At 40.5% G+C, this 13,366-nt stretch overlaps 1 protein-coding gene across 1 annotated transcript in view; it reads left to right on the forward strand.

The window, feature by feature from the left end:
* Window positions 1-1,457: 1,457 nt before the first annotated feature.
* The window catches only part of TMPRSS15 (transmembrane serine protease 15), a 1,377,509-nt gene continuing 1,365,600 nt past the window's right edge, over window positions 1,458-13,366 (forward strand). Inside the window, exon 1 of the mRNA XM_086934040.1 lies at window positions 1,458-1,667. Within this exon, the coding sequence (XP_086790166.1) occupies window positions 1,523-1,667 (145 nt within the window). The 5' untranslated portion in view covers window positions 1,458-1,522. The remainder of the gene's footprint in view (window positions 1,668-13,366) is intronic.

The raw sequence follows: 13,366 nt of genomic DNA on the forward strand, positions 1-13,366 counted from the left end.
CTTGCACTGTGGATGCTTGCACAGTGGATGCTTGCACTGTGGATGCTTGCACAGTGGATGCTTGCACTGTGGATGCTTGCACAGTGGATGCTTGCACTGTGGATGCCTGCTTGGATGTGTTGGAAAGCATACCTGGTGGATGTTTGTACTCTACCTTCTCTTTTCATTAATGAAGTGTACACTCCAGAAACTTGTACTGTATATGCATGTGTGTGTGTGTGTGTGTGTGTGTGGGTGCGTGTGTGTGCGTGTGTGTGTGTGTGTGTGTGTGTGCCTGTGAGGGAAGTCAACATGTATTGTGCCTGCTCTTAAGAAGAGGGAACTGTATGGTGCCCGTTCTTAGTTCATTTTGACGGAACTTGCAATGAGCATCTCCCGTATTGTACATGTCACCAGAGCAGCTGCCTCATTCCCAGTTAATAATTCTGAAGGTGTTAGGGGTGGGGATAAGCAGACCAGTATATATCACTGATCGCCACACCCCAGTCCATGACTATTATGCACCCTTTTAACAATGTCCAGCAGCAGGACCTTTTGGAAAAATGCTACCGCTGATGTCACTCGTGACTACTGATACTCCAATCACTGAATGACTGCCCTGACAGACCCAAATTTAAATAACACTTGCAGAAAACAATTACCGGAGGGGTCTGATCTTATATCCCCCTACATATTTATGTTCAATAGGCTGACCCAAAAGGCGAAGGACACATTAAGCAAGCAAGGCCTGAAGGGCGAGGACGCACAGCACTTCTTCATTTATACTGAGTGTAGAATATTTGTTTTAAATGGGCTTAAGAGAAAGCTAAAACTATCTATAGTTTAGCAACAAACAAAAAAATTGTTATCTGAAAACAATGCAGAAGTGGCATTGGAATTAGTTTTATTTTTTGCTGCAGACTGAAATCAGCCCTGGACTTTCTCGACAATAAAAAAATATCTGTTCGACTCTTACCTCATGGTTTATGTGCGCCACTATAAATGTCCAGGCTAGTATTAATAGGATGGATTCAGGAAGTACAGCGCATTGATTTGTAAAGTTATATCACCTTCATGCCACAAAAAATGAACTTTGAATGCCTTGCTATGACGTACTGATTTAAAAATACTATTAATGCAAGGTAATTAAATCATAAACTCAAAAATCTGGACACTGCCCAGTAATAGTTACTGGGGTTCTGCGCTTTACGAAGCCACTTAACACAACCATGTTATATCTTTTGTGTTTTAAATAGTGGGCAATAAAAATTTATGACTAGGCGTATCTTTGCAGTCCTACATATCTTTACCGATAGATAGTCCATGTTCTTAAGTGCATACTCTTGTGCAAATGCATTACCATTCAAGGCAAGAAACGCCCAGGCCACTCAGTAAGCCATTAACATAGATTGTTTATTAATTAAATGGTGTTTATTTCATACGCTCCCTGCATAAATATCTACCTCTCTGAAAAAATCCTTAGTTATTCCGACTGTTAGTCTGTAGGCGGCTTGTAACACTTTTACACTGTCATTAAAAGACAATGGATGAAAAAAAATCTTCACCTAAGACAAGAATCCCTCTAAGCAACCTGGAAGTGTGGCTCATTGCTTTTCTTGCAATTCTCGTATGCGTTTGTGCTGGACTAATTGCGTTTTCCTGGATTGTACTCAAAGATTTCCAGGCAGGTCAGTAAAATGTGTTTTTTCTTTGAGCATGTACACATATAAAGGTTCATTCATAAGGTGTTCTCAAATAGATGTATACATATTGTTGTTCTCGGAAATGTGTACACTTGTGGTTAAATGCGAGTTAAAAAGGAATGTTTATTTTCTAAAACTATATATCTATATATCTATATATCTATATATCTATATATCTATATATATATATATATATATATATATATATATATATATATATATATATATATATATATATATATATATATATATATATATATATGTAGAAATGTAGAAATGTGATCAAGGTCTCTAGGGGCTAAAACGCGTCATGGCGTAATGCACTAAATAAAAATATCTCACAGAGAAAAACTGGTGTCCGTTCCGTTTCTGGCTCTGTGGATATGGAGTGGTGAAGATTTGGTTCATCTGCATATATGTACATATATATGTAAATATGTGCATTCGATTTTTTTTTTTTTGTCATTCGAACTGATTGGCCAATGTACTCATTTGGAAAATTATAATGCAGTCTGTGCTACTGATTTTCTCCTACATGGTTCAAAAGACTGCAGAATACTCTAAGAACCACATTGACATATTCGAAATGGTATTGAGTGTTTTGCAAATTGGTGTGGTCGAAGAGGACACGATCTGAAACAACGTAGCATTGTAATTTTAGCCACAATTTTAGAATTGTGAAAATTATATTAGAATTAATAACCTGTAAACGTTCAGATGTTCTCATTCACAATATATATAGTAGATATCTCTTGATGTAAATAATTTACATATATATTTCCATATGTCAAACTTCAATCACGTTCGTTATTATTTTTAAAAGGGAAAACTCATATGCATGTAGGATATGCCCATTATAATGTTGCACGATAGTCATCCTGATCACATCTAGTTGTGATCAAAATATTTAGTTTCGAGCTTTAAGTTGCAAAATACTAGAGAAATAGTCGAAAGTTACTTTTAATACCATTTTCAAGGTCGGATTTATTTGTGACACCTTAATTTGAAACGTTTAGTGGAAAAGTAACTTTACAAAAATGTACTTGAGACTGCCACAGTAAGACGTCTTTGACTATAGTACATAAAGCAGTTTACTCTAGGAGTTTTTCGCATGTGTGAAGTTTAAATTACACTGGCATAAATCGCATAACGTTGGGAATTTCAAGTTATGCTAGTTACATGAAATTAACAAAATTACGCCATTACCCCACTTCATGTAATTACGTGCCATTTGCTGAAAATGTTTACTGTGACCACCCCAGTTTGGGTAAAAATGGGCCATATGTATCAAGCAAAAATGCGATCGCAAATGCCGAAATTCGCAGAATTTCGGTGGTTGCAATCGCAATTTTGCTTAGTGGTATGTATGAGGCAAATCTGCTTGCAAAATAAGGAATCGCAAAATTTGTGATTCCTTATTTTGCGATTGGATTTAAGGAATCACAATTTTTGCGATTCCTTAAAGTAAGAAGCACCAAAAAAGTGCAATTTGGCCTTAAGGAATTATTTCAGGGGTGCAACAGGGTGTTCTTTTGACACCCTTGCACCCTTGAAATTGCATTCTCAATTTGCTATTCTCTAATTGCTAATCGCAAATTGAGAATGTCTTCCCATTCATTCCTATGGGCCTCTAGGTCCATAGGAATGAATGGGGAGGTATTCCTTAATTGCGAATCGCAATTTGAGATTTACAATTAAGGAATATGTAGGATTCACAAAATGTATTACAAATCCTACATACATAGCAATTTGTGATTCTCAAATAGCGATTCGCAAAGAATCGCTATTTGAGAATCGCAAATGAGGATTTTGATACATATGGCCCAATGTGCCGCAAATGTATGAGAACAACAGCTGTTGTTCACAGTGCTCTTGCTTTTTAAACCATTTATAAAGAAAAATGCATTCTCACATCATGAATTGACATGAGGTCGCATTTTCCTTTAAAATATAGCGCTGAATGACAGATTTACATTATGCATAATTATGCGTAAGTTTGCATAATTTTTGAAAATATTTGCTTTATTACATGAAAGCAATTTATGCAAATTTTGCACACCCACTGAATCATGGTCAAAAGATTTGTCAGATATAAAACACCCAAGAAACCTCCATTCAGAGCAGAAATCTCTTCTGTTGGTTCTGAAAGCTGGTACATCAAAATGCAGGGTTTGTTCTCTTTTTATAGCATCAGCTAAACTCTGGAACAGCCATAATTTCTCTCACCACAATCAGTCAGCTCCCACTTTGGAAAGCTTTAAAAGCGTTCATATTTATTCAGTAATTGACATCTTATTCATCATGACTTTCTTAATTTATCAGGTTAGCGCCAAGAAGCATCAGGTTGTATATCTCTTTCTTTGAATACCCTAACCTTTAAATTTCCTAAAGCAAGGTTTGTCACGCATATTACTTCCAGAGCTGAAATATACATCCTTTTATTTGTTTTGGTGTTGTACCTTTGACTTTTGTCATTTTTATGTGTATTGAAATGAATGAAATGAATGAAATTAAATAATGAAATGAAATAAGGATTTATAAAGCGCATGGCTGCCCTTGAGCGTCCCAGCGCTGGTGATAGGTAGTACAGGGAGAGTGCGAAGGCAAAAGGGAACAAGGGAAGAGCCAGGTTTTCAAACTCTTGCGGAACGTGAGATGGGTTGGTTCCGCTCGCAGAGTGGGGGAAAGAGAGTTCCACAGTTAGGGAGCGAGGATGGAGAAAAGGCGACCTCCTGAGCGGGCTTTTTTGATCCTGGGTACAAATGCCAGGTAAAGGTGAGCAGAGTGCAGATTTCTGTTGGTTTTATAGGGTCTGATCCAGTGTTTAAGGATAGAAGGGCAGTTGTTGTGGAGGATTTTATGGGTCAGACAGAGTGTCTTAAAATTAACCTGTTCTTGCACTGGGAGCCAGTGAAGTAGCTTAAGGGCTGGTTTTGCGGAGCTCCTACGTGTAGTGCCTGTTAACAGCCTAGCTGCCGCCTTTTGTACGCCCTGAAGTTTGGCAATTACTTTATTAGGGGCGCCAAGATACAAGGCATTACGATAGTCGAGTCTAGAGATTAAAAGGCTCTGGATGATGAGCTTCCTGGTGTCTTGGGGGAGCAGAGGCAGGATTTTTTGAGTAGTCCTAATTGGTGATATATTTCTGACTTTTATGTTTTTTCTTTACAATAGCCCAATAAAGTTTTATTGATTGATGGATTGATACATCCTTGCATGAGAAAGTCAACAATCCTGGCTAAGAATACAGTAGCCTGATTCTGAGATCAGGAACAACAGTGGGCCAAATTCATGACGGTATTTAAGTGTAGTGGAATCTCCGGAGTCAGGGATGAATCTCCGCATGGCACACTGCTGATTGTGCAATGTGTGGTGATTCCATCCAAAGTGTGTAGATATTGCCACAAGTGTGGAGACTCAACACTTGGAACTTTACTACATGTAAGTACCTTTGTGAATCGGGCTCAGAGTGTTGATGACTACTGGATACTTCATGGGAAATTGAGATCTGGGTGGGGTGCAAGACAGCTGACAGAACAAATCGCAGCCTTACCACTTCTTAATTCGACTTGCTGATTCCAAATAGGGCTGACATGATCACCTCCCTTTTATTTCCAGAGCCCTCAAAAACCTCAGTCTCCAACCCCAGAAGGAGTGACAACCAGTTATTCTTTTGTCAGGTGACAGGAGAGCTCATCTAAATAGAGGTTAAATATTGATTTGGCATGTGCCCGGTGACAGAAAGATCCTGCCATTTTGAAACAGGGCTCATGGTAAATTTTACAGTGAGGTGAAGAGGAAGTGCAAGAAAAAGATTACTGGCTTGTGCAAGGATAAAACTGGTACTTTACAAACATCTCTTCAGGACATTTCTGGAGCTGTCAAGACAACACCTAGAGAAAAATAAGGTCCTGCTGGAAGAACAAAATTTTGACTTCTGCTAACACCCAAATGCTCTCGGAAGGTTAAGTGGCTGACTTCCTATTTGCATACTTCAGAAATACAAAAAGCAGAATGAGTCCTGATTAAAAGATGACCCAGCTGACTAGAGAAGGCAGGACCCTGTAGGAGCTCTGTCTAGAAAGTGAACTAGTACCTATAGGCCTGGCCTGAGGACCTGAGGGCTGAGGGACTGCCCATATGGAACTTCCCCAGTGAAAAGTGGTATGAAACACTTGTTCCTACCTCTAGAGGACTAGGACAGGCTGCTCAGCTTTGCTCAGTCAAGTCTTAGTCAAGTTAGGCAAGAAAACCCGGTACATTTTGCTCAGAGCCTTATGCCATGCTGAAAATGGGTTCAGTGGGACTACGAAGTAAAGCCAGTTATCCGTATGGTTAACTGGTTAGCCACAGCTTAATTTTGAGTTCTACAATAGTGATTAGGTCCGAAACTAAAACCGTAGTCTGGAATGATGCATCAAAGCTATCTGACTCATGAAGCAACCACGTGGCATAAAAATCCAGAGTTGTCCTGTTCGGACCTTTTGCTGTCTAAATCATCAGCTGGGTGATAAAACATTCCAGTTTGAGGGACCCTTGCCAGTCTCAACCTTGGACCTTCCCCAGTGAATAATTAGTACTTCCATTCTAAGAGATAATTCCTAAGGTAAAAATGTTGTCTGGGGATGACCAACTGGGTTTATTCAACCTTTGTTCCATCGCGGTGAGCCTGAAATAATGCTGAGGTTCTGGTGAATTGAGAACTTTGGCTTTTAAATGAGTGTAACTTTGCCTAGGGTCTATTTGCCTTACAATCTAAAAAAAAAATATCTCCAGTTCTCCATGTCCAATTCTAATATTCTGTTTGTCTTTTCACTAAATAATTCCTTCTTGGATATTCTAAGCTGGTTTGATAATTTTGTTGCATTATGTTCTTTAATTAAGAATTGGTGACAGTGGTTGCACTTAAGCTTAACTTCATTGAGGAATTGCCTGCTGCTTGTGCCATACCTAATGGTTTTTGAGCAGAGTTTTTTTAGGAACTGTGTTTTATCGTAACCAGATTGTGTTTATTTGGTAGACAAGGATCACCCAATCTCAAATTATTAACCCATTTTTGACAGTGTAGTATTGCAATCAGAATTCAGAACACCAGGACCCGCATTACAGATGTGGCACACTTTCCTTGTTTGTGCCACAGTGCACCTTACAAAAGGTGCGCCGGGTGCAATCAAGGAAAGTGCACAGTATTAAAATTATGCGCTACCCCCAGGGCAGCCATGAACTTGCGATGCGCTGCACCCATGGTAACCGGAAACTCACAGGGCAGAGCATTCAAGTGAAATATGGAGCAGCTGCTTCAATGCTGCTCCCTGTTTCACTGAACAGGTGGCAAACCGCCTGCACTTTTAAGGGAGATTAGAGACCCACTTGTAGGCGGGTACAGTGATTTACTGCACCCGCCTCAAGGGGGATGCCTGGAAGGTCCATGGGACCCCCTTTCTTCCCCCCAAAGTGCTGCCTTAAGGAGGTCCACTGAAAGTGTGCCACTTTTTTGTGGCGCACGTTCAGCGCACCTCTTAAAGTAATGTTTGCCCCTGCGCCTATGCTTGTAATACAGCACAGGTGAGGAGAGAAAGTGATTCACACATTTGTGTGGGGCCACAACCCCATGCAAATGAAGGAATGCCCTTTCATGATAGCGCTAGTACAACATAAGGATCAAAGCTATCAGTATTGCAAAAGGGGATTCACATAAGTCTACGGCCCATTCTGTAATACCATTGTGCCCAAGGGGCGCTCAAACCATGCAAACATGCCTGTTGCACCCACGGGTCACAATGTATATTACACAGGGGGTCATGTAGGTGTTGAAGAGGACAGGGTTAGGTGAAGGTCCTTGGGGGACTCTGCAGATTATCTTCTTGTTTTCACAGGTAAATGTTGAGAGACGGATCATTTGGTTTCTACAAGTGAGGTACGAGGCAATCCATTTGAGGGCATCTCCCTGAATGCCAATGTGTTGGAGTCTATTGGTCAGGATGTGATGGGAGACCATGTCAAACACAGTGGGAATGTCCAGGAGTATGAGGGATGTTGTGTTTCCATGGTCCAGGAAGGGTCTGATTTAGTCAGTGGCTGCAATCAAGGTTGTCTCAGTGCTGTGGGTAGCTCGAAATCTGTATTGGGACGGGTCCAGAAGGTTCGGGTATTCTAGGTGCTGGGTGAGTTGCTGGTTGATCACTTTCTCGAAGACTTTTGCTGGATAGGGGAGCAGAGAGATGGCCTGGTAGTTCTTTGGTTCAGCTGGGTGTGGCAGATGTTTTTTCAGAAGGGGAGTCTATTCAGCATGTTTCCAGACCTCAGTGAAGGAGGCTGTGGTGATAGTGGTGTTCAGGACCTTCCTGAGAAAAACCAAAGGAAATGATAGACGGAGCGTTGACAATGCAAACACTCAACCCCAGTCAACTGATCTGGGTTTAATCCATCACCGGCCATATGCACATCAGCCTTGACCCTGTGCCTCATGGCAACAGTCCAGCCCGAACTGCCAAGCCATGTCTTTCCTGGACCGGAATCAAGCATCCTACGACCGGTTTCTGGCTATCAGCCGTCATCAGCCAGGATAGCTTGACTCCAGTGGTGTGGAGAGGATGGGACTCACGTCTGAGCATACCCATCCCACTCGGGTGACACATGCAAAAACAACAGTTGATGAACAGAAAGCAGAACAATGTCATACATTCACCCCAGTACAGAGATCTGGGCCTAAATCCATAGTTTTTTTTGCACTCCACACCACCCCAGTTCAGACATGGCCATATGCAATCAGTCTGACCCTGTGCCTCATGGGAACAGTCCAGCCCGAACTTCCCCGGACCGGAAACAAGCTACCGAGGACCGGGTTCTGGCATTTCAGCCTTCTTCAGCCCGGCTTGCTTGAATCCAGTGGCAAAGTGAGCAAAGGAGTCACGTCTGAGCATACCCTTCCAACTTAGGGCAAACAAAGAAAAACCAAAGGAAATGATGGACGGAACGTTGACAATACAAGCACTCACCCCCAGTCAACTGATCTGGGTTTAATCCATCACCGTTCTTTAGCCCACTCTACCACCCCAGTTCAGACAGGTAAGACATGCCTTGGCAGTTCGAGCTCGACTGTTTCCATGAGGCACAGAGTCAAGGCTGATTTGCATATGGCCATGTCTGAACTGGGGTGGTGTGGAGTGCAAAAAAACGATGGATTTAGGCCCAGATCTATGTACTGGGGTGATTGTATGACATTGTTCTGCATTCTGTCCATCAACTGTGGTTTTTGCAGGAACTTCCTGAGCTCATAGCTGATTGACTTGCTTCTGAGGTTGAAAACATGGTGGGGCAGAAGTTTGTCCGTGGGTGCTCTCAAGTACACAGAGTTCATGATGGAGGTAGTTTCTTGTGTGGTGAGGAGGTCCCAGTAGGTGAGCAGGTGTTTGTGCTTTGTGTTCATTGGTGTGAGCTAGTTGATGCTGTATGCAGCAGAGGGTTGGCTTTTGAAGTTTTCATAGATGGCTGAAATCTGTCAATGAGAAAGTTAACAAGGTTATCACCCAGTTCCTCAGAGGATGTAAGGTCGTTCTCAATGGCAGTGGGATTTGTGTTCTTCTTCCTGGTGTCACAGAGTTCCTTGCTGTGGTTTGCGCAGGCCTCAATGTGGTCTGCTAGGATGTTCTTCTAAGTTTCTTTCAGGAGGTGGTGGTACTGGTTTAGAGTGGCCCTGAAGGTGGTGCAGTCTTCCATCTTTTTTGCTGATGCAGCACTTCCTTCTGCATTGCACTGGCAAACAGATAACATGCCTGCTCTTGGAGCTCAAAACTTTCACCAGTATTTGGCTTATTTGAGTGCCAAACTATTCATATTAATTAACAATCAAAAACAAATGACAAAATCATAAATTGGAAGCAAATTTAACTAACTTAGCATATATGCAGATGCTAAAAATACATAGCACTAGCAAAGTCTAGACAACATAATTTAAAATCTAGAGCATAGAGCCACGTGTGCCTTTGAGGAAAGATACACTTTAAAGTCTCAGGTGCAAACAGACTCAGTCACATAATTTGAATTAACCTTTCCAAGTGGTCAAGAATTTTTGTTTTTCATTACAACGTGAGAAACATTAATCCTCGCCTGATGTGGGAGGTGTCATATGTGTTTATCCTAGGTCAATTTGCAGAGTATTTATTTATTTCCAAATTAAATTTAAAGAAACCTTGGAGATACTTTGAGATAATGATAAACAGATTTGTTTGGATAGAAATAATATTTGCTATATCAGTTGGCAAATAAATTTACTTTTCAATTCATAAAATCAGGTTCAAGACTTACAGTGCAGCAAGAATTACTATTATCAACAATTTCCTTATTTTACATTATATATAATAATTGATAAAATATGTGTTGTGTGTGTGAAATCGGAATATTATATCAAACCATGTGTAGATACAGAAAATCTCCCCCCAGGAGGTGTGTGGAATTAGGATTTGTAATTCTAATACTTAGCTTTCGGAGTTTTTCAGGCAACTCCTGCAATCATTTTTTCATTTTAGAGGCTCTTCTGTATTCAAGCCCAGTGATGACAGGCTCCGGTAGAGATGCACTGAACTGCTATCAGCAAATGGTGGCACTGGAAATGTTTGTCAATAGTTTAATAATGGACTGACCAAGTGAAATAGGATTTGAAGAATTTTCAATTTCACAAATTCACAATATTCTTTCATGATTTGAAAGAAACATAATACAGCTTTTGTAGACGATATATGCCAATCTGGATTTCATTTACATTTTTCATTGGAGGAGTCTTTCACAATCATTCAGTCAGTCAGTCAAACAAAACTTTATTTGGTCTGTTACAACCATAAAATTATACAATTTACATCTTATCAGTCTGTTAAAAAGCATAACCACAGCAGTATCATAAAAAATGTGGCACCTATTCATCACACATTCAATAACACATTCCCTTTAAACTAAGAGTAAAATATCATCCTAAAATTATTAAAATCAAATAATTCATACATATACATCAAATCATTCCGATATAACGGAAGCAGCACTGTTATCCCTTAGTAGCACAATCTCGTATTATCCTAAGGAAACCACTTATGAAGCTTACTCTGTGCACTTGAGGAACACTTTAACTTTACTCATAAATTTCCCCATAGCACAGGCTATATGTAAGTTCATCATTTCCACCAAAAGGTTAACAGCTTGCGTCTGATTCTTAATCCTATAGTTTTTTAAAAATCGGGCATAAAATCTCCTTTAGTATATCTAAAATTTTCATGCAATCTAATAAAATGTGTAAGATATCACAGGGGGTACCTAACGTGCAAGTGTATTTACCATTTCTATCTATCATAAAGTTTTTATCCCCATTATTCACATAACAGGGGTTTATTCTAATTCGCGTTTTTAATACTTCCCACCTTAAACTATAGCTGGGGAGCCGGTCTACATAAGGAAAATGTTGATAATTTTTCCAAGTCAAGGTCATATGGGCCACTGAATTTTTTTGCGAGAGATACTCCCGGTCATGTAAACAAGATATATCAGATCCCCGTGACCTAAGTTCTTTCTTGTCTATTAAGACATGGCCGAGCTGCGGGCCTAGCCTTAAACCAAGCACTTCAAACGCTTCACTTATTGAGGCTCTTGTATCTTTTGCCCAGGACAGTTCACTTGTGGCAATTTCACCTTTACACCATTGGGAAATTTTAAGAGACAGCCCTGACCCTAGACACTGCCAAAAGCGTATTAGGGCCATACAGGCTGTTATAGCCCAGGAGGTAATTCCCAACTCAAGTCTTGCTGCCTGTACCATTGATGATCTGGGCAGCATGAACACGCTTTTTAGGATATTTCCCTTCTCTTTATCCCAGCAGTTCTTGCCACTTAAGTAAAGTACCTCTGCCCCATACAGAAATTGTGGAGGGACCATTGCTAGATAGGCCTTTATAACCGGCCTATCCGATATTTCTCCATAAAACCTGTTAAATCTTTTTAGGCCATTCACAGAAGCCGATGCCCTCATTTTTAAAGCTTCCAGATGGGTATACCATTTCAGGGTACTCAAAAACCACATTCCCAAATATCTATATTCTGTTACCCTCTCGAGCAATTCTGTGCCAAGATACCAGGAGAACTTTATTTTGCTCCTCCCGAAACAAAATTTTAGTCTTCTCCATGTTCACTACTATTTTTTTATTTAGGCAGTATTCTTTAAACCTATTTAATTTTCTCTGTAAGCCTAAGTCCATCTGGTCCATAATCACCAGGTCATCTGCATATAATAAGCAGGATATATGATTTCCTCCCAATTTCGGGCTAGCCCCTCTAACCTCTCTTAATTTTAAAGGCAGGTCAGCTAAGAACAGGGAAAAGAGTAAAGGGGCATTACCAATCTGGATCCTCTCAGACCATCCTCCTTCCTCATCCAAGATTATCTGGGCCCAGGTTTCAGTATGTAAGGCTTGGATCAGGGTCAATAGATCACCCTGTATTTCGTATCCTACCAAGGTTGACTATAGCTGCTCCCTGCCCACAAGGTTGAATGCCGCACGGAACTTAACAAAAGAGCAAAATAAATTACCCCTCTGTTCTATTGTCTTCCGTGCAATGGACCACAGAGCAAAGCAGTGGTCCACCGTTAAGTGTCCTTTTTAAACCCACCCTGTTCTGGGGGTACTATCTTTTTGTCATCTGCCCAATCCTTTAGCAAACGAAATTACTTTTGAAAATACCTTTTCACCTATGTCCAGGAGATTTATCAAATGATAGTTTTTAGGGGAATTTACGTCACCTTTTTTGTGTATTGGTCTCACAATAACCCCTTTCCAACTATCTGGCATAATTCCGTTATTAAACATCCCCTGGAACATATTCGAGAGGAACTCGGCCCACCATTCTGGATTTTTTTAATAATAACTGCTGGTAGATTATCTGGGTCGGCAGCTCGTGTTAAATTTAGCCTAGCTATTATACTCCTAATATGACCTGGGGAGAAATGCTCTTTTACTTCTTCCCTAACTCCAGGCCAGCTTTTGGGTATTATTTCCACCAACCTTGGCCATTTACCATAAATTTACTCAAGATAGACCACCCACTTATCCTTGGCACGGAGCACTGCAGGGTCCCTAAAACTTTCCCTGTACATTCTTGTATTCATTTCCAAAAGCCCTTCGCATTTTTTCTTCAATTACTTCGAGTAAAATCACCCAACATTTATCCATATGTGATCTATTTTTGTCTCTAATAATTGCCTTGTATTTTATCTTTAATTTCCTAAGTTCAGATGATGCTACTTCATTGTATCTACCTATAAGGCATCTCTCATGTTTCCTAATGCCGGCCTTTACTTTCTGGCAAACATCATCAAACCAGGGTTTGTTATTAGGATGCAATTTAGCTTTACTTTCTACCTCGTGTTTATCACGTTTGATTTTTATCCTGAGACATTCTACCAGTTGCCTTATTATGCCCTCATACCAGGATATATCCTCTCCTGGTAGTGGGTTATCTAACTCGACTGTTAACTGGAGTGCACTCAGTTTCCTTATATATTCTTCACTAATCCGGGTTGTAAGTCGCTTTGGGTATTCAACCTCTACTTGTAACGCTTTTTGTCTCTGCAGGGCGCTGTTTACCTGTAATTCTACCAGCAGTGGGTAGTGGTCACTGCCCTTCACCCTAAGTATTTCAAAATG

The sequence above is a fragment of the Lissotriton vulgaris genome, chromosome 8, assembly GCF_964263255.1.
Source record: "Lissotriton vulgaris chromosome 8, aLisVul1.2, whole genome shotgun sequence".
Lineage (NCBI taxonomy): Eukaryota > Metazoa > Chordata > Amphibia > Caudata > Salamandridae > Lissotriton > Lissotriton vulgaris.